The sequence below is a fragment of the Pipistrellus kuhlii genome, unplaced genomic scaffold (assembly GCF_014108245.1).
Source record: "Pipistrellus kuhlii isolate mPipKuh1 unplaced genomic scaffold, mPipKuh1.p scaffold_m20_p_25, whole genome shotgun sequence".
NCBI lineage: Eukaryota > Metazoa > Chordata > Mammalia > Chiroptera > Vespertilionidae > Pipistrellus > Pipistrellus kuhlii.
In genome coordinates, this window is record NW_023425524.1 from 7,550,383 (window position 1) to 7,572,265 (window position 21,883).

The window sequence follows — 21,883 nt, forward strand, 5'->3', positions numbered from 1 at the left end:
GGGTGAGCTGTTAAGGAATAATACAGTTTTAGCATTTATTTATAGGGCAATAATTGGGGGGGGGGGGAAATACCTTCCCACCAACATGAGATCACTGATACAAGGTTCAAAGCACGTGTGAAATATTTATTGGCCAAAATGTTGAAACCCTAACATGAATTAACATGAGACGCCAGTTGCCTGGAGGCCGAAATGAGAACTTATTGGGCTTTGTGAATCTAAGAGAGCATGTTATTCCCCTCATCATAATAAAATGATCTCCAAGAGTAGGAAACATGTAACTTCCCAAAGCCACAGATTTTCCAAAGAATTGACCAGGTAAACTGTCAGCCTGGAAATAATACCCCAGGCCAACAAACTATGTTAACCAAACGTGGTACTTCCATGGGCCGACGGGGAGGCACTCGAAGGAGACAATGCCTGGGAAATGATGCTATAAAGAGAGCATTCTGCGTTTATTTTTAATTCCTTTCTGGAGTATCCTACAGAGAGAGAGCGGCCTTATCGGTGTCCGTTTGGAAACCAACACTTGCTGGTTGGCTGGTCCAATTAGCATGAACTATTCTGGCATGTTTCAAAAGCATTGCCATTTTCGAACAGAGAAAATGTCTAAAAATGCCAGCGTAGTAATGGGCTCGGAGCGCATGGGTGGGGGTGAGGGAGAGGGACAATGACAAGCTGGTGCAGAAGGACACGGAGGCTCCCTCGCGGGAGGACTATTGTGCCGACAATTAGCGACAGGAAGCAGCACACATGAATGAGAGCCTGGGCCCAGTGAAAGGCCGCATTATAGAGCAGAGGCATTACTGCAATCAGGGGCAATGTACTCTCTCCACTCCGCCTTCCAACGGCCCCCGCTCTCTGCTCTCTCCCCCTCCGCTGCCTGTTTCCATTGGTATCTGCTCGCTGGTGTGTTCTTTCCAACCCAAAAGAATGCCTGAGTCTTCCCTCCATTCCAAGGCTGAGAGGGCCTTCCCCCAACTCTGGCCTTGGGCCCCGTTGAACTTGACTGGAAACACAACAGATGCTTTGAACATGAAGGTATAGCAGGTGATGGGCAAGTCATTGGGTGTTGGAAGAAAGAAGTTGAGAGATCACTCAGGATGACTCCCTCACTCAAAACTCTGAGTCCCCCGCTGGTTAAGGGACTGACCCATTATCACATAAAACATTTCTATCCAATGATCGGTCACTGGCTAGTGTCTCCATGCCTTCCTGTGGCCTAGTGAGCATGACTGTCACATGAACACATTCTTACTACTGACTGTGTGTAAGACTTGGCTGACCCGGAGGTGGCTGTGGTGCTGACTCAGCATTATTTGAAGACAGCTGTCACTCTGATGCCTCTACAAGATTGATCACACTTAAGCCAGGGGTCAGAGCAGAAGCCAAGTCATAGTTCTGCCAGGGACTTGACTGGACATCCTGGGAAAGTTACTCTCTCGAGCTTTGAGTTTCATTATCCAGTTTGTTTAAGGTAACATTTATTTCATGTTGTACTTGTCATGAAAAAAACACACACACGTGGTCATATAGATAAAGCACATCCCACAAAGAGCTCTTCAAAATGTCAATTCTCTTTCCTTCCTTAAGTCCCTCTTAATGCCTTAGGTGTTAATTATTAGTAATACGGGATGGAACAGGATGAGACGTGATCACTATTAGTTTGTAATTTTAAAAATTACACCAACTTCTTTCTAGAGAATAAAAACCAAATAAAAGCTAAAGAAGTAATATTAGACAAGCAAACCAGTTCTGTATCAACATTTAACTGAATAAGAAGTGAAGCGTCCATCCATGAGGATGGGCGTGAATGAGGAAGTCAGAGGGCGGGCCCACAGAATTCTTCCCGCCCTTGGACAGGAAGGGCGTTGGAGGAAGAGCTGGGTCAGGATGACGCGGAACAGCAGGTCTTTGAAACAACACAGGGAGCCCAGCAGCCAAGGCCGGCCGCTGCTGAGTGGTGCTCGACCTGTGGTCGGCAAACTGCGGCTCTTGAGCCACATGCGGCTCTTTGGCCCCTCGAGTGTGGCTCTTCCACAAAATACCACAGCCTGGGCGAGTCTATTTTGAAGAAGCAGCATTAGAAGAAGTTTAAGTAATGTGGCTCTCAAAAGAAATTTCAATCCTTGTACTACTGTTGGTATCTGGCTCTGTGGACTAATGAGTTTGCCGACCACTGTCAGCTAGACAAATCGGTACGTTTTTAGCTGAAACGCTGAGCTGCAATGACCCGTTGGTAATTAACTGAGTGTAAAAGGTCATGCGATGAGCCCATCACCCTGCTCCCCACACATGGGCTGTAGGTGGTGTCCCCTCTCCACCCCCTGCCTCCTTCTCTCCTCACTTTCCTGAACTCTCACTGAACATATTCATTATCAACTTTCTTCCGAACTGAACGCACCACGTCTGAGAAGACCCGTGCCAAGGGTGGTGGCAGGGTCTTGGCTATTAGATTCGAAATCCTTCCAAGCCAACGGCTACTAGCGCTGCCCATGGGAGTGACATGAGCTCTGGCTCAGCATTCTGGCTCTGCCTTTTGCCAGGTGACCGACCGGAAGCAAATCGAAGGACCTCGGTCTGTCTCTCTAAGGCTCACCTGGGGGTGCTATTGCAGAGGGAAAAGAGAAGACGGAAGTGAAAGGGCGTGGCACGCACTACGGCTCAGAGAAAGGTCGGCCTCCCTCCTATCTCCTTCCCTTCCCCTCAGACCTCAGAACCTGGCACAATGCTGAGAACACAATACACCCTCAATAATGAAAACTCTCTCAACAGTCACTAACAGGCGTCTTCAAACTATGGCCCTCGGGCCACATGCGGCCTGCAGAGGAGTCTGATCCGGCCCGCCAGGTTTTTTGGGCAGTGAGTGCAGCCGAGGTGTTACAGTAGGAATTAGTAGTTCATATAGTCCGGCCCTCCAGCTCTCTGAGGGACCGTGATCTGGCCCCCACTTTAAAAAGTTTGAGGACCCCTGCTAGAACTTAGATCTTCTACAGATATGCTAAAATTTACTTGTGAGAATTCCTCCTTGATTCCAACTTGTGTTCCTGTACATCATTACTCTTCTATCACCTTTCTGCTCAGAAATTCCGACTCTTGGCTGGCTGGCAGGACAAAGTGGTTAGAGAGTCAAGAAATGAACCAGGAGGTCATGCTTTGATTCCTGCGCAGGGCACATGCCCGGGTGAGCTCGATCTCCAATGTGAGGCGTGCAGGAGGCAGCCGATCCATGATCCTCATCATTGATGTTTCTATCTCTCTCTTTCCCTCCCACATCTTTAAATGATTAAGTATAATAAAATGGTCTAAAAATCACTTAAAATGAAAACAGGATTAGGAATTCTGTGTGTAGCAATGCATGCGAAAAATGTGTGGAACATTAAAGAGTAATAGAGGAAAAGAAAGGAGTTCTAAAAATATATAGAGTATAAACATAGCTATAATTTTAGCAAGTGTTTTTATTTACTGATCTCCACTACATCAAACATAATTCATCTTCCTCTGTAAAAATGGAGAAAATCTGAGATAGTTCCTAGCAAGAAGGTGGTATTTGCCGAGAAACATTTTTTTGGAAGATGACTCTAAATGCAATCTATGCATTGCTTCCACACACTCCAGAGAGAATATCTGAAGGCAAGAGATCAATTAGTGGACCATCAAACTGATCCAGGGGACTTGATCCAAGTGGGATGGAAGCCGTGGGCCTGGAAAGGAAGGAGAACATGACCACAGACCTTGCTGACTGACTGGCACATGGGGGAAGGGAACTCCTTGTCTCTGCTCACCATGACCCGGAAGACTCTTTTTTACCCAATACTCATTTGGACAAGAGCCTCCTGGAGTTTCCAATAGGTTGCCATTAAAAACATCCAACTAGCCGAAACCGGTTTGTCTCAACGGATAGAGCATCGGCCTGTGGACTCAAGGGTCCCAGGTTCCATTCCGATCAGGAGCATGTACATTGGTTGTGGGCAAATCCCCAGTAGGGGGTGTACAAGAGGCAGCTGATCAATGATTCTCTCTCATTGATGTCTCTAACTCTCTATCCCTCTCTCTTCCTCTCTGTAAAAAAATCAATAAAATATGTTTAAAAAACAGAAAACAAACAAACAAACAAACAAAAAAATCCAACTAGCCGAAACCGGTTTGGCTCAATTGATAAGAGTGTTGGCCTGCAGACTGAAAGGTCCTGGATTTGATCCCAGTCAAGGGCATGTACCTTGGTTGCAGGCACATCCCAGTAGGGGGTGTGCAAGAGGCAGCTGATCGATGTTGCTAGCTTTCTATCCCTCTCTCTTCCTCTCTGTAAAAATTCAATAAAATATATATTTTTTAAAATCCAACTGGCATTCAAGACCTTCCACAATCTGGTTAAAACGTCTCTGATCTTAAATTATTTTTCTACAACAAATTCTCTGTTCATCTAGGATGCTGCTTGTACTGTTCACAAAAGAAGCTGCCTCTCAATTCCAGGCTTCCTGTTTGTGTCTGCTGTTGAGCTCCTGAAAATGTCCTCCTTCCCCAGACCTGCACAGCACCTGTCCTTCAAGGCCCGTGTCCACCTCAGCTCCGGAGAGCTCTTAGCTGGTCACCCTGGCTCACCTTGACCCACCCTCTCCACTTCTGCAGAACGTTCACTGTGGCAGCTCATCTCATGTTCCCTCCCATTGCTGTGTGCTCTATGTGATTGTCTTCCAGGGTCAATGTCAAGTTCCTACTGACGAAAGTTGTATTTAATACTCTCTCAGTGCCTGGTAGGATTCTAGTGATGGACTAACCCCTGGGACTTCGCTGCTCTCACCCCTCGTAATCTTTTGGGGTTCTCATCCTAGATGGCATCTTGTGTTACGTTAGAGTGGGAATCAAGTCAGAGCTATTCCTCTGCCCCCGAGAACAGCCGCAGTGGGAGCATTAGTAGGAATCAGCATGTTTTTCGTCATGACTATAATCAAGTCTAATGTTTGTTCAGAGGTAAGGATAGTTTTCGGTAGGTTTAAGACCCATCATGTCCTTATGCTCTTTCAAACAGAAGAATAGCTTAATGAGTAAACACTTCATTTCACATTTAAAATCAGCCTCAGAAAGGCAGACCAACCTATTTTTTCAAAAAGGGATTGGTTCAGGGAAGGAGGAGACACTGTCAGCGTGAGCCAATATTTGCAACACCGAATAAGGGAGATTCTAGGCGGTCTGTTGGACATGGCGAGGCACTTCTCAACAGCAAGAAGGTGGGTCCCCAAGACACATGGGCAAATGTGCCAGGTCTCCACTGAAGAGCCGTCTCTACTTTTGAGTTGGACTGGTAACTGCCAAAATGTTAAAGACCGTGACTATTGGGTAGACGAACTACTGTGCTCAAGATACTTGTGAACACAGCTTTGCAACGATGCTTGTCGAAATCCTGTGTTATTTTTCAATCAAAATCAAGCTTTAAGAATAATCCATTTAAAAGAGTGTATCTAGTGTAAGAGCCACATGAATACACTTCTGGGGGGGAAAAAAACAAAACTGGTCTGTAATGTGTTCGTTTGAGTCAACTGCCTACAAGTAAAGAGTACAGATGCCGACTAATATTTATTTTGGGGATGAGCTGACTGTCAGTCACCAGACGGGACTCCTCCCCACCCCCCACCCCGGTGCAGCCTGTATTTCAGCTGCTGCCAGTGGAAGTGCGGGAGCAGATGTGGGCAGATTGTGACATACAGGATGTCTTTAAAACTTGTTGGGGTGTGAAATTTCATAAGGTCAAAAAATGCTGCATTTTTGATCAGCAGATACAGGAGTTCTATACTTCTATAAATTATTTCAGACAAGCCAATAGCATTCGCTAGGAAAACAGGGAAACTGAGGCACCGCAATGGCCATAGGGGGCACGTGATAATTAATGCTGTTAATATTCTCAAAGCCAGTTCCTGTCATTTCAAAGCAAATGCTTGCCCAGAAGAGCTTCAGAATAAAATGTGTTACATCAATTCAAAATACAAGAGAGTATTTCAATTGATAATAGAATTAAAAAACAATTTTCTCCTGAAAAGAGTATATAAATATCTAATGAGCATTTGAGTGGGAAAAAATAATTTCCTTAACTAATCCATTTTTTTTTTAATGGAAAACCCAAGCATCCACTGATATAGAGAGGTTGTTTATTTTCTTTATTTTTTTAAGTTATTGCTTTTATCATTCAAATGATTTCACAAGTCCTTTGGTTTATTATTTAATCTTATTCTTAAAAAAAAAAAAGAGATAGTCATAGAAAAGACAAGGGCTCTATATAATGGTAAAATTACTTTCATAAAATTGAAGGATTTTTGTTATCTTGGATTTTGTTGTTGCTATTTTGCTGTATTTTTTATTATTATTTTTCAGCTTCAATCTTCCCTCATATCTTTTCCAAACGTAGTTAACAGGTAACCACATACAACCAAAACCAAAATTAAGAATGGTGTCCAGCTGAAACCGGTTTGGCTCAATGGATAGAGCGTCGGCTTGGGGACTGAAGAATGGTGTCCAGCTAAAGATTTTATCTCCATTAGGCAGGTTTATCTGCATTAGCTATTAGGCAGGTTTATTTGAACACAACTTTAAAACACTTTACTTCAGAATCAATACATAAAAACCCTTTCATTGATAATCAGTAAGTTGAACAGCCTCAAGTGTCTGGTCATAACATAGCAATAATACCTAAGTTCATTATCATTACCACTGTCTTTCAGCTTACTCTGTGCTATGTTCAGGCAAAAACATAATTTCAAAAGAAGTTTACATCACAAACATTTTATTAGATGTCTATAAGGATGAAAAGTTTAACTACAAACATAAAATCTCCTGTGAAAAATAATTTCTGATGGAAAGAATTTCTTTCTCATCATGCAACCACTTAGACGCTCTAAGATCGTGAGAGGAAACGGACTGGAAAGGCACTAGAAGCTACTGCGACATCTTCCAACTGTGTCCACCCCCAACCATGTCCTTCCAGCAACCAGATCCTCCCCAACCATGTCCCCCCAGCAACCATGTCCACCCAGCAACCAGGTCCATCCAATAACCAGGTCCACCCAGCAATCATGTCCAAGGGCTTTGTTTGCATTTGGTAAATGTTAGGATATAGTATAGAAAGAATTTCTAACCTGCAGCATACATTCGGGGAACTATAATGATCACATTCAAGTGCTCACTATTAAAAACATTAAAGAATTAATTACCAAAGACCACCTATCATTGCTCATCCTTACTGGGCTTGATCCCCAGTAGGGGGCGTGCAGGAGGCAGCCAATCAATGATTCTCTCTCATCACTGATGTCTCTCTCTCTCTCTCTCTCTCTCTCTCTCTCTCTCTCTCTCTCTCCCTCCCTCCCTCCCTCCCTCCCTCCCTCCCTCCCTCCCTCCCTCTTTGAAATTCTATCGAAGCTGAAATTCTCTCTGCTGTTAACTACAAACCTCAGCTTTCTCATCAGCGTCTCATAGAAAAGAGACCTGACACATGAGGTCACACGAATAAAGACATACAAAGTGAGCAGACAGTTGCAGTGAACTTACTTGCCACGGAGAAGTTGTTAAGGGGGTAAGGTAGGTCCACGTCTTGAGGTTTCTCTTTGTAGCCTATGAACGAGCCATCTGTCTTCAGAATGAAATACCGTGGCCTCCAGTTTTTTATGTATTCTCCTGCACGAGGAAAACACGCGTGTTAATGCCCCGGGGTGGGGGTGGGGGATGAACAGCAGCTTTTATGTGAGAAATGAATGATGGTACAATATATGTCCTACAACACTGGCCTCCAAAATTTTAGCCAGGCGATTTCCTTTACAAAAGAAAATAGATAAGCCGGCAATTCAGTTTCAATAACAACCCAAACATGTTTTGTTTTTAATGATTTCACACTCTGACGATTCGTCTGCATCGTTATTTCTTCAGAGAATCGTTCATCTGCGTTCACATCCTGTTCAGTTTTTCATTTTATCGGGTGGCTGTGAAGAGCATGCTTTCAGCCCTTTTCAAAAGCCTTGGTCAGTCACCCGCACGGCTGGCGTTGAGGGATTCCTATGAAACACACTTATCCTAAGGCGGATTATGAGACAAATGTTTCTCTTCCATGTGCCACGAACTAATTGTCCCGCTTAAAAACAAAAATAAAAATAAAAAACAGGGGGAGGGGAACTGAGTCCAGTTTCATTGTTAAATCCTAATCATAACTTCTTTAAACATTTTATTGCTCTACAAAGGAAAAGAACTTTCTGTGAAATGCTGTAAATAAGTCTTGGCAATTAAGAAACCTGGGTTAATAGAGCTTAAAAACCATTGACATAGACACACACACACATGCACGCACACACGCACGCACACACACAAATATAATAACTACAAAAGCCCATGGTACAGTGCTAAGCACATCACGGCCAATACATTTATCAGGTTTTGATATAAAACCTACCTAACCAAAATAGAGAAGTATAGCAACCAGGTCACCACTGTCTTACTCATAAAGAACTTTTCATCATCTGAAGCAAGGGGGGTGCCCTAAGATCCCACAGAGAAGTGAGGCCACCTGGTCTGAGTTGTCGGTCCATTGCTGCTGGCTGTTTCTACCTGGTGACTCAATCTCAAATGCTTGATTGCATGCGGCGCTACAAAAATGTGGATGTATCGATAGTTCAACTTTCCCGACCACTCAGCTTCTCCTGACCCCACTTATCTAAGCTCAAACCTAAGGCCTGACTGTTCCCTTAATTTAATTTAATTTTTAAAACATATTTTACTGATTTTTTACGGAGAGGAAGGGAGAGGAATAGAGAGTTAGAAACACAGATGAGAGAGAAACATTCATCAGCTGTCTCTTGCACACTCCCTACTGGGGATGTGCCCGCACCCAAGGTACATCCCCTTGACCAGAATCGAACCTGGGACCCTTGAGTCTGCAGGCCGATGCTCTATCCACTGAGCCAAACCAGTTACGGCTGCTCCCTTACTTTATCCCATCAGTAGTGAGGTCAACACTGCCCAGCCTAAACAAACCCAACCCCTCACGGAGGCCCTTCTGCTCATGCGCTCCACCTGCTCTCCATTCTACTCACCCTCTCCACCCCCACTTCTTCCCCGATGCATCTGTCACCTCCAGATTACTCTCATATCACTTTTCAGCTCAACAATTCTGACTCCTCAGCCAGCTGGCGTGGCTCTGTGGTTGAGTGTCGACCTATGAACTAGGAGGTCCTGGTTTGATTCCTGCTCAGGGCACATGCCCTGGCTGTAGGCTCTATTCCTGGTGTGGGATATGCAGTAGGTAGCCGATCAATGATTCCCTCTCATCACTGATGTTTCTATCTCCTCCCTTCCTCTCTGAAGTCAATAAAAATATATTTTAAAAAAATTCTGACTCCTTACTCTTGACTGCAAAGTGCAAGTCTCTTAGCATAGAATGCCAGCTCCTCCATCTCCCCCCCCTGACATACACCGAGTGGCCAGGTTACTATGATCTCTGAACGTATACTCTGGCCACTCAGTGTACATTCCAGATATGGAATCACTCCTCAGAATCAGCAATTCTGAAACTTCTTACCTCAAACCTCTTTACACTCATAAATACTACTGAGGACCCCCCAACATTTTCATTTTATATAGATTACATCTGCAATGTTTACTGTAGTAGAAACTGAATAAGATATCTGTTATTGCTTCTTTCAAAAATAATAAACACATTACATGTAATAAATATTTTGATGAAGAAAATTGCATTTTCTAAAGCAAAAAAATTATTAAGAAGAGTCGAACTGCTCTCCACTTTTGCAAATCTCTTGAGTGCTCGGCTGAATAGGTGGCCAGAGTCTTAACCTGCGGCAGTATGTTCTTTCCATTGGAATATGGGAAACCCGGCTCAGACAGACATGGAGCCGGAAAAGGCAAGAACAGTGACATAGTTACAGGTATCTTTCTTCGCTATCACACCAGCATTTGACGAGTGGTAGTTTCCTCAACAATCAATCACTTGTGATGTGGAATGAGAAACCATAACCAGGAACTTTCTACACTGTTCTGTGAAAATCCAGGGGTCTATACCCTGAAGGAATCTTTTACACGATGCATGCTTTTGTAACCTCACCCACCAGTTTTTTCAAAAACACTGGTCCACTGATCTCCCAAATATCAGCGCATTTCACTATATTGTATAATCACATTCGCTATCACTGCCAGTCTCATCCAAAAAGCACAAGCACTGGGAGCTGCAGGCTCACACTAGCAGATATGTCCTCCAAAGTTCAAGTTTTTGCTTGAAAACTCGATTTTTTTTAAATTTATTTTTTTAGCAATGGGGTGTGCCAGATACAGAAAACTTGAATCCTAGCTAAAGAAGGGAAAAAAATACCCAATGTCAAAACACAGCACTGGCATTACTTTTATTACTTTCAACCCTTTTTTAAAATAGAGGTAGGGTCTCAGAGGAGGAACTAGTCTTCCGAAGAAAAGAACAGAGTCTTAGGTCTCTCTGAAAGCTTTGAATAAATAGCATACACTGGATGAAGCACCATGAAAATGCAAATATTTTAAGAATTTCCAAAGAGTTTTTAACCAAAAATTGGCAGCTTTCAGTAAAATTTAATTTATACGATTTTCAGAAACCATTAGTCTTAGGTAAATGTCTTCATGGCTCAATAATCACTTAAGACAAAGGTTTAATGTTAATTTCAGTATGGAGTCTATTCAATTGTATGATTCACAATGTTATAAATATTGAGTTGCTGTTGACAGATACCAACTAAATGTACACAGAACTACTTAAAAGAATATATCAGAGTACGTATCCACTGGTGGATTCTCATTAAAAAAGTACTGGCACCATTGCCGAAACCGGTTTGGTTCAATGGACCATAAACAGATACTGAATATATCATTCATGATAGTGTGCTACATCTTTTTTTTTATTTTTACAAAGAGAGAGATAGAGTTAGAAACATCGATGAGAGAAAATCATCGATCAGCTGCCTCTTGCACACCCCCTACTGGGGATGTGCCTGCAACCGAGGTACATGCCCTTGATCAGAATCGAACCTGGGACCTTTCAGTCCGCAGGCCAACGCTCTATCCACTGAGCCAAACTGGTTTCGGCGTGTGCTACATCTTAAATATTAAAGCCAAATATAGTTCCTGAAGAAATACACGGCGAATGTAATAAAACATTTGCAATCTTTGAAGTTGCCTGTTGCATTTATATATGGCAGATCACAATGCCATCTCCCAGTTGGTTCTAAGTGAAAGCCGTCTTAACGTCTCAGGGAGGAGAGAGAATGTGTTTCTCGCTGATATTACCATCATCCTCTTTTACGTATGTCTTGAAAATAACGTTAACAAATTTCTTCTTGTTATCTACACTGCAATGAGATAGTGTAATAAGTTTTCAATTACACAGGGATAATCTGAAATGTAACTTAAAAAAAAAAATAAAAAATAAAAAAAGGAAAATGCTTTTGCATATTGTTGGTGCTCCCTAAATCTATGTTGATCTGGTTTTCCAGCCCTGACAAGCCTAAATGTTCAGGTTATCCTTGTCCTTTTATGAAGTCCTTTCAAGCCTGTCCTGTCTGCCTGGCCAGTGTGGCTCAGTGGGTAGAGCACCGGCCTGCGGACTGAAGGGTCCCGGATTCCATTCTGGTCGAGGGCACGGACCGTGGCTGCAGGCTCCTTGGCCCTGTTCGGGGTGCATGCAGGAGGCAACCGATGGATGTGTCTCTCTCACATCGACGTTTCTCTCTGTCTCTCCTTCTCCCTTCCACTCTCTCTATAAATGAATGGAAAAACATTCTCTGGTGCAGATTAACAACAACAGCAACAAAGAACAGTTTCCATATCTACTTCCCAGGCCAGGCGGGGTCCATGCTTTGCACTGAAGCTGCCTGCCTCCCTGGACCTCCAAGTGGCCCTGGCAGGCCCCGGTCTGCTGGCTCATTTCTGTTGTGACCAGAACACGCCCAGCCCCTCGATCCTGGTAATGGTTTCGTGGTATTCAGTAAATTAGTCCATCACTTCCCCGTTCCCTTCACTTTTAGGAAACACTGCCCTTTAAACCGAAAATATGATACTTTTTATTTTTTAGCGTAGAACATCGTCTTTTTTAAAAATATATATATATATTTTATTGATTTTTGTACAGAGAGGAAGGGAGAGAGATAGAGAGTTAGAAACATCAATGAGAAAGTGTCATCAATCAGCTGACTCTTGCACAGCCCCTAATGGGGATGTGTCTGCAACTGAGGTACATGTCCTTGACCGGAATCAAACCCGGGGCCCTTCAGTCCCCAAGCCGACGCTCTAACCATTGAGCCAAACCGGTCCTGGCTAGCATAGAACATCTTAATGGAGTTGTAGTATTAAGTTTTACTGTGAGAGAAAAGCAATAGAGGGGGAGAGGGAGCAGGAGGAAGAGGCGGAGGAGGAAGAGGAGGAGGAGGGGGGGGAGGAGGAGGGAAAGGGGAGGAGGAAGAGAAAGGGGAGGAGAGGGAGAGGAGGAGGAGGAAGAGGCAAAGGAGGAGGAGGAGGAGGGAAAGGGGAGGAGGAAGAGAAAGGGGAGGGGAGGGAGAGGAGGAGGAGGAAGAAGCAAAGGAGGAGGAGGAGGAGGAGGAGGGAAAGGGAGGAGGAGGAGGAGGGGGAGGAGGAGGGAAAGGGGAGGAGGAGGAGGAGGGGGAGGAGGAGGAAAGGGGAGGAGGAAGAGAAAGGGGAGGGGAGGGAGAGAGGAGGAGGAGGAAGAGGCAGAGGAGGAGGAGGAGGAGGAGGAGGAGGGGGAGGAGGAGGGAAAGGGGAGGAGGAAGAGAAAGGGGAGGGGAGGGAGAGGAGGAGGAGGAAGAGGCAGAGGAGGAGGAGGAGGAGGAGGAGGAGGGGGAGGAGGAGGGAAAGGGAGGAGGAAGAGAAAGGGGAGGGGAGGGAGAGGAGGAGGAGGAAGAGGCAAAGGAGGAGGAGGAGGAGGAGGAGGAGGAGGAGGAGGAGGGGGAGGGAGAACACTGTATCCACACAAACCAGCCAGCAGCAGAATTGCACTGGGCGGTTTAATGGAGCGTAAGCCGGGAGCGGGTTGCATCGCGGCGGCGGCTGCGGAGAACTCCTCGCTCAGCACGGCCTCCCGCCGGCTCAGTGTGAGTAAATTACTGTTTTGCTTACATGCACGCCCTTGTGGGTCGGGAGCGCGGAGCTTTCTCTTTAATCTGCTCCACACCCAGCCGAGCCCCAGCTCCACAGCCCGCACTGAACACACCGCCCGCGCCCGTCACCGAGCAGCGAGGGCCGGGGTTCCCACCATTTCAGAGCCTGATCCCTTAAAAAAGACCACTTCTCACTGTCAATATTCCCCGCACCCCCGTGCTGGCTCACTGCACTGCTCCGCGCTTAGGAACATCCCATGCGGAAGCAGGGGGCCTTGAGCACAAACCCAGGGCAGCGCCAGGGGTCGCACGCCCTGGGGGACTGGACACAACAGGACCATCTCCCGGGGCAGGGCCGGGGTGTGGCCTCGAGGGAGTCCTGTGTCACTGGGAGACCCTTTGGGTGAGTCAGCGCCCCCTCCCCATAGTAATCACTGCCCTAGAGCACATGTGTCAAACACAAGGCCCGCGGGCCAAATCCGTCCCGCCAGGCCTTGCAATGTGGCCCGCACCGCGCTGTCATCACTGCACTCCGCTGCGTTTCCATCACAATGACAGTTTATGACTGTTCAGTAAACCATTCGGCCCGCGATTTAGGCTGGATTTTAGATTTTGGCCCCTTCTCTGATTGAGTTCGACACCCCTACCCTAGAGAGAGGATGACACCCACCCAGACAGGAGGGTCCTCTCTCGGACTCCCGCCCATGGAGTGTCTCCCTGGTCGCTTTTCAGGAGCAGGGACCTGAGAGTGACACGGCATGAGGCACAAACGCTACTGTCCTGCAGGTGGGTCCACGCCCTCCTCTGCTTCCCCCGGGCAGTGAGCCCGCTGAGACAGCTCGGGGAACCGTGGAGGGAAGAGGTGGTGAGCGCCCAGCCGGTGTGGCTCAGTGATTGAGCGCTGACCTATGAGCCAGGAGGTCACGGTTTCATTCCCGGTCAGGGCACACGCCCAGGTTGTGGGCTCGATCCCTAGTGTGAGGCCTGCAGGAGGCAGCTGATCCATGATTCTCTCTCAACCATTGATGTTTCTCTCTCTCTCCTTCTCTCTTCCTCTCTAAAATCCAAAAACACGCATATGTTTTAAAGTGGTAAGCACAAGGAAAGGATATTGGAAGGCACTGAAGCCATAGTGCTGGGCTCCCCCACGGGAGTCCTCTCACAGACACGCAGAGACTGGTGCTGGCGTGCCCTCTGCACACACAGCCACGCCGAGGTGCGGGGACACGGTAACAAGTCAAAGACAAAGTTGAGATGAAAAGAGAGCTATTGAAATCAACCGAGTCCCGCCGGGACACACCGCCCAGCTGTCCCAGGGAAGCAATGAGTGTGTTACAGGGGTCGGGACACAACGCCGAGGTCCAGAGTTCCAGTGCCAACCCTCCCCATCCCCATCCCTCGAGCTCTCTGTGCCTCAGCTTCCTCATCTGGAAAGTGGGCTAGTAATAGTAGAGTATTTACTCTGCCATTTGTGAAATGAGTAAACATTTTAACATACAGCTAATCAAAAAAGATGCAGCATACTTAACTACACAAAAGCGAATCGAGTATATGAAATAAAATGCAATTCATTCATTCCATTGGTCCACACAGTCACAGTTCCCCATTCGTTGAGCAAAGCTGATGCTCTGTTTTTGTGGGGATAAAGTTCTGTTATTCACTCTTCTAGGGCCCTCGATTTTCATCCCCCCGTTATTATCGATAATGAATCGCCTATCATTTATGTGCAACCGATGGGAACCTTGTGTTGAAAGCTGAGAAGGCTGCCACAGAAGCCAGCCGTCTTTCTCAATTCAGTAGCAGGTCAATCCAGGGCTCCCCCCCGCCAGCACCGCCCCCGGGTTTGGTGAGTAAATATCTCCACTGCCTTTCAAAGCATCCCCCAATTCAGGTGCTAAGTCCCGAAAACAAAAACCCAAGTTCGCCTCTCAGTCCTCCCACATCAGGCCTTCCCATTCCCCTGTCTTCACTGTGCAAGTTCATTATCATCTAATTCCACATGCTCTGCGCTCAGAGATGGCAAACGACACATAAATGTTAGACTTCTACAAATGCTTGGGGGCAATGGCGTATTTCAACTTCTGGCATCTTTCTGTTTAAGAATTACATCTCGCCGAGGCCGGTTTGGCTCAGCGGTAGAGCATCGGTCTGCGGACCGAAAGGTCCCAGGTTCAATTCCGGTCAAGGGCATGTACATTGGTTGCGGGCACATCCCCGGTGGGGGTGGGGAGTGGGTGGGGTGGGGTGGTGCAAGAGGCGGCTGGTTGATGTTTCTCTCTCATCGACATTTCTAGCTCTCTATCTCTCTCCCTTCCTCTCTATAAAAAATCAATAAAATATATTTTAAAAAATAATAAAAGAATTACATCCCCAGGGAAGGGGTTTCATATTTAGATTATATTTTAACATGTGGTTATGTTTAAACTTATAAAACTGAAGGGAATATAATGCTTCCATGTCAGTGAATGCTGCTAGATATCCAGATAATTTTGAAGAGTGGAATATCTGTTATCAAAGGGATAAAAAGTAAGACACACCCAAGAACATAACAGGAACAAAACCATAACATTCCTAGGTCATTTTTGTATCCCTTTTTAAACTGATCTCATGTGGCCATTTGTGGCAGGTCATCTGTTACGGTTTTCTTAGAAACGAGCTCAATGTGCTTGAATGCTGTTCTCACACTGATGTGTCTGGGTATATCGAACACTTTGAGAGAACAAAGAAGCAGAGCGAAGAATGAATGAAACCTTGTTGAGTTGAGTCGAGTCCTTAAAGAAGTTCACCACCACCCCCCTCGCCCCCCCAAATAGGCACACAGGCCAGACCTGCAGCAGCTGAGCTGAGCTGTGAGGCTGAACTTCTCCCCATGGCCCTCTGAGGGCAGTGTTCCCTCACACATGGAGACAGACTCCAGAAGACACTCATTCACCTACCGTTCCAATAAAAAGACACATTTTAAAAAACCGGAAGGGGGGATAGTTGTACACGTAGGTATTTTTTCCCTCGTCATCATCCACACCTCTGCAAGATCATGATGCCTGTTTTCAACCGTTTCCAGTGAGTTGGAAAAGAAAGGTTATTTTTTTAAATCAGGGCATTAGGAAGGAAAATGACTCACAGCCTCGGTATCATGCAAGGCATTCAAAACACAATGAAATTAAAAAAAAAAATCATATAAGTGAGTCTGCACCCACTGTGTAAATATTCTATTAAGTTCCTATTAAAATGCCCTCTGCAGAATCATTTGTTTAAAACATCTCGAGGCCATCAGGACATACAAATCTTTCCGTGAAGACTAAGTAGTTCCAAGAGATCAATATTCAGCCCCAAATTACAGGTGATTGGGTTTCTTATTCACCCAACCACAGCCAGGAGGCTCATTCGTGTAAAAGCACCCGTTTACTAATAAGATATAATAATACCAATGACGACTTGGCGATGCAGGTCAGAGCACCCGCTTCTCCTTCATGCTGATGTTGGAACTGTAAGCATCGTGACACAGCAAAAAAAAATCATCTATTTACTTCCCGGGATCCAGGATGATGTGCAATGAGGTTCCGTTCCGTCTCCCCAGAAGGCACTGATTTTACCAAAGTGGGAGACAAGTTTTCTGGCATTCGTTCACCTGTCAAGGACTTTTTTCTCACGTACAAAACGCTGAGTAAGTCACCCTGCGTAATCCGGAGCGTGACAGACGTTTTAAGAATACAGAGAGCGCTAATCTCATGTCAGAGTCTTCGAAGGCCATCAGTGACTGGAGGAGTCAACAGGACACACCACCACCCTCCTCCACCCAGCAGGCCCGGCTGGGAGACAGGACAGAGACCAGCCTGCCCCCCAGCAAGTGAGCAGCCAAGCTCTTTTCGACAGTTAACCATCTCCCCACGCATGGCTCTCCTTCCTCAGGAAGAATATGACTTTTTTTTTTTTTTTTTAGAATCTTCATTTACTTTTAATAAAAGTCCTTGCTGCCAAAACCAGTTTGGCTCAGTGGATAGAGTGTCCGCCTGCGGACTGAAGGGTCCCGGGTTCGATTCCGGTCAAAAGCATGTACCTTGGTTGCGGGCACATCCCCGGTGGGGAGTGTGCAAGAGGCAGCTGATTCTCTCTCATCCGATATTTCTAACTCTCTATCCCTCTCTCTTCCTTTCTGTAAAAAATCAATAAAAAATATATATATTTTTTATATGCTGCTGTGACTTCAGGTGTAAACTCTCCACACACAAAACTATCCCAGGCCTGGCATCAGTGTGAGTAAACTAATTGTTTTTAACGATGCAGCACTGGCATTGAGCAGTTTAATTCTTTTTAAAAGCAACATCGTGGACAATTCGAAGGTCAAAGAAAACCATTTTAGTTATATCCTAACTCCTGTTTTGCTTAAGCAGAATGTATTGTACAAAGAGCGATCGTAGCGTCGGCTAACGGGATGCAAATGCATGGGAGAAAAGCAGGTCACCTCCTGTAACAAATACACAAACTTCAGTCTAAACATCTCGGCAGCGAGATGCCAGGAGCAACAGCTGCGGCGCGGTGCCCGCGCTCAGATGCAGGAAGCGATGAACTCCGCGGCTGCGTCGCTGCCTCAAACAAATAAGTGGCTTCGGCGCCAAGAACATACGTACTCGAACTTCACGGCTCCTGCCTCCCTGCCTTTGTATCGTAATCGTCTTCTGTTCAAGAGAGTGCTCCCGAGTTTACCAACAGCTCTAATCAGGCTGCCTCGGAACCACAACACATTAAAAATTTTAAGCCAAAACATTTAGCAAGATGCCTTAAAGAATATGTCAGACAGTGAAATACTCTTCTGTTTGCGACTTACTGGCCAATATTTTTTAAAATTACTATTCATGCAGGATTTTCCCGAGACACAATTCAAATGCGTCTCTATCCCATTAGGGCCGGGAGCTCCTGAAGTGCCTTGAAAACAGGCCAAGTTCAAGTTCATCCACGTGTGACAATGCCCGAACTGGGCAGCAGTTTCATCCTAACCTGTGGTACAGCTTTCCATGGCTCTGGGATAGTTCCACTTCTTTGGAAAGATAAATAATAACATATCATTATTTAAAAAAAAATAACTAGACTGTAACATGAATACTGGTCTTCTCTGCCCTGTGCTATTAAACATTAATATATCCTTATGTAAAGCTGGCATTGTATGTTAACAGCATTCAAGTGGAGGCTTATTTTTTTAGTATAACCAATTCTTCAAAACTCAAACAGACGTCCTCAGGCACCATATCCAGTCCTGTAGGCACCCCACCCCGTCCAGATGCCACCCCCCCAAATCTTCATCCAAAATTATTAATATTTAGGAGAGAGAGAGCATGCGGGACAGAAACAATTTTAAAGAAAAATCTTAAAGAACCACCTGCATCTGTGTGGGAATTGCCCCCCTGTCCAGAGGTTATGGAGTCCCCCAGGTCAATCAAAGCCATTTCCCCTTTAAGAAAACATCGGCTTATACCAGGACTCTCATCCCTATAGAGCTTGATCAGTTTCTTCGTCTGTAAAAATAAAGAGTTCTGACAATCAAACAATGCTCCCACAGCCCATCGAGGTGAAAAAACTCGATCTTTAGTATTGTCTGCTCCCGAGAACTGTGTTGTCTATGAACTGTCATGTGTTTCAAAGTCTCACTTTCAAAACAATTACAATCCACACACAGCTTACCGTCCCTCTGAAATAATGAAATTAATACTGAATTAAAGGAATGAGTTCAACTTTGTGTAATCTCATGCTGGGTTTTTTTTTTTTTTTAAGTAGAAAGCTGATTTTATAGGATACAACATAAAACCATCATTACAGAATGACAGTCAGACCATATCCCCCAAATAGTCCGTCCAAACCATTTACATTCTCCTTAAACAATTGATTTCCCTGTCATGTTTTTGAAGCAATCATAAATCACAAAATAAACATAAGACTTTAAAAAAAAAAAAAAAATAACCTGCATCTCCTAAATTGCCTCTAGAACTTCAGATGCTCACTTTTCAGTGGTCAGACCATGAGCCACACACTCCACTCAGACATCACACCTTCGGAAAATGAGGGGTCACGGCAGCCCCACTGCCTCTGTTCCAGACGTCCTGAACGAATACACCGTCTGGGTAGAAATTATTGTTCCCTTCCTTCAACAGATAGAGAAACTGACACACAGGCGAAGGGCCTTTCATACACTCTCTCACCTGCGTTACGTGATAGGAAACCTGGTCTGGGGGACTTGGAGCCTCTGATATTCCCATCGCCTTAGCACGCACACGTGCCTGTACCACTGAGACTTCGCGGCGGGACCTCTAGCTGGAGAACGGCACTCGGCCCGCTCCCAAAGGTAGCCAGCCGGTGTAGCGGGACCGAGAACAAAACTATGGCTATTGGTGCGTAATCCTACCCACCGACCTAGGAACGTTATCAGTGGCCTCTCACATGAAAGGCAAGACTAGGTATGTGAGAGCACGGAGAGGGTCCCTATGGCTGGCTGGTGATCCTCTGGTCTGCACTGTTGAAGCCAATCCCGACGGGAGTCACTTGAGGAACAGCTGGCAGTGAGAGAAAGAGCTGCTCTGAATCATGTCAAACTCAACGGCTAACACGGGCAAATACTGCCGTGTTTCCCCGAAAATAAGACATCCTCCGAAAATAAGACCTAGCGCAACTTTGGGAGAAAAAAAAATTAATATAAGACACTGTCTTATATTTCGGGGAAACGGGGTAGTAGCTGAGGCAGGCGGCCCGCGGGCCTCGAGTTTGACATGCTTGCTCTGACGGGGCCTGCCCTCCGTGTCTCGTGGAGGGAAGAATGGCCTTCCAGAAAGACCTCTCCGGGGATGGGGCTGGCAAGGCCGGCCTGGTAGCCACACTTGGACATTTCTGCTTAGTCATGACTCAGTGAAACCCCCCATGTTTTAGGGAAGCGCTGGTTCCTACGTAATTCTGTTTCACCGCAGGTGACATCGGAGTTCAAGGGAAGATGGAAATACTCGGGTAAACGTACGTGGTATGCTCCGTCCCACCCCTACAGGCAGGCCATAGAACGATTCCCTTTTAAAGGATGGTTTACATGCTGATGAGGCAGTGTTAAATGGTAATGTGTCCACCCAGGTTCCTCGTCAAAATCTCCTGCTACCGGTTAGCAGTCCGTGTCTCTCCCCGCCACCCCGCTCCAGCCACCAGTTAGCTGTGGCCCCTGTGCACAAATAGAGAAGTTTGTATTGTCTTTTAAAGAAGCCACTTTTTAGAACTAGACGTGAGGAAGAGGAAGTACTAAGCCCCTAAACTAATTACAGAGACGAGGGGAGCTGGGGCTGGGGCGGGCGGGCAAACAATGATAATTGGGACATACCCTCCGTTAGCCGGACACACACACACACACACACACACACACACACCCTCCTCTCCCGATGCGCGAACATCAGCGCATCCCGAGCCGTCTCCAGCCCCGGCCATTATCCGGCCCGACATCTGCACATGTTTACGCGTCTCTGCAAACAGCCCCGCGCCCTGCTGGAGCTGTCAGCCCTCCTTCTCCCGCCCGGCAGATGGCAAGTCAACAATCGGCATCAACAGCAGCCGAGCATCCCACCCCCCCCCACCGCCCGGCCCCTCTCCGCAGACACAATAATAACTTCTTTGTGCTCCCCGACAATGCAGCTGCTTAAACCATTTCGCTACAAGGCTGCTCTGCCTTCATAAAAAAAAAAAAATCCCTTCTGTCAAGTCTAAAGAGCGGCATAATGTTAAGCAAGCTGAGGCCGAGGCACAGCTGCATGCGGGCAGCCGCTGACAGCTCCCCCTCCTCCCCTCCCCGCACAAAGCGGGTGAATGGAGGGGGTTCATCTGAGGCTCGCACAGTAATTAGCGCCGAGCGGCCCCGCGGCCCCCGTTATAATAGCGGAGGCAGGGGAGGCTGGACAGAGCCGGGCTGCTGTTTGGCGTCCGGGGTTCTGGGCAGATAATCACGGGGGTGTTCTCCGCTCTCTTTTAAAGGCGGTCATAAGGAGGATGAGAGGAGCTGATTTGAAAACTTGGACGCAGTGACGGTGCCATATGGCGGGCCTTTATCCTCTCCGAGACGCGCGCTAGCAGCTAACAGTCACTTTGTTTTCCAGTTGTTGTTCTCCCCGCCGCGGCCGAGGACCGGGCTGGGATGTGTCTGATGCTCCAGAGAAGTTGTGTGTAAATTAGCCATGCAACGGGCTGGGCTTGGTTCCGTGGCCTCGCACGGCAATCTAGGAAATGCAAAACAAGATTCATTGTCGTGTCCACTTTGGAAAATGATTTTTCTTTAACTTAATTAAAAAGAAAAAAAATGGGTACAGGTTCGTTGGCCTCTTGCTAAGTGAAGGTGCGGTGGTTTTTGCAAAGCTTTCTACTGAGCCATTTCAAAGGCACCAGATCACCAAGAGGATGACCTTTTGCTGAGACCATCTGGCTCGATTCGATATTTCACTGCAGCAGATGTGAGTCTTCTCCATAAATATCAGTAAAACGAGACCTCGCAGAAGAATTTCCTTGTAGGTATCCTACAATTGTTTTCAAGAAAATCTGTCAGTGATTAAATAGTTATTGAGGACCATATGCCAAGCACCGGGAAGATGAATTCATGTCAGAAGTTTCCACTTCTCAAATAAAATCTGAACATACGCTGGCATGGCGTTTTTTGTCTGGCCACTTAGAAACTGCATAAAAAATTTGCCCCTTGTTTGAGAAAAGTTTTCAGTAACATGATGGCATTGCTGATCAAGGTCCAATATATGTCA

General features: G+C 46.1%; 1 protein-coding gene across 5 annotated transcripts in view; it reads right to left on the reverse strand.

Annotated features, from left to right (window-relative positions):
- Nucleotides 1-21,883, reverse strand: part of AKT3 (AKT serine/threonine kinase 3) — a 165,366-nt gene that overhangs the window by 55,923 nt on the left and 87,560 nt on the right. For all 5 annotated transcript variants that reach the window (XM_045587130.1, XM_045587129.1, XM_045587131.1 and 2 more), the window contains one exon: nt 7,537-7,662. In XM_045587130.1, the coding sequence (XP_045443086.1) occupies nt 7,537-7,662 (126 nt within the window). The remainder of the gene's footprint in view (nt 1-7,536; nt 7,663-21,883) is intronic.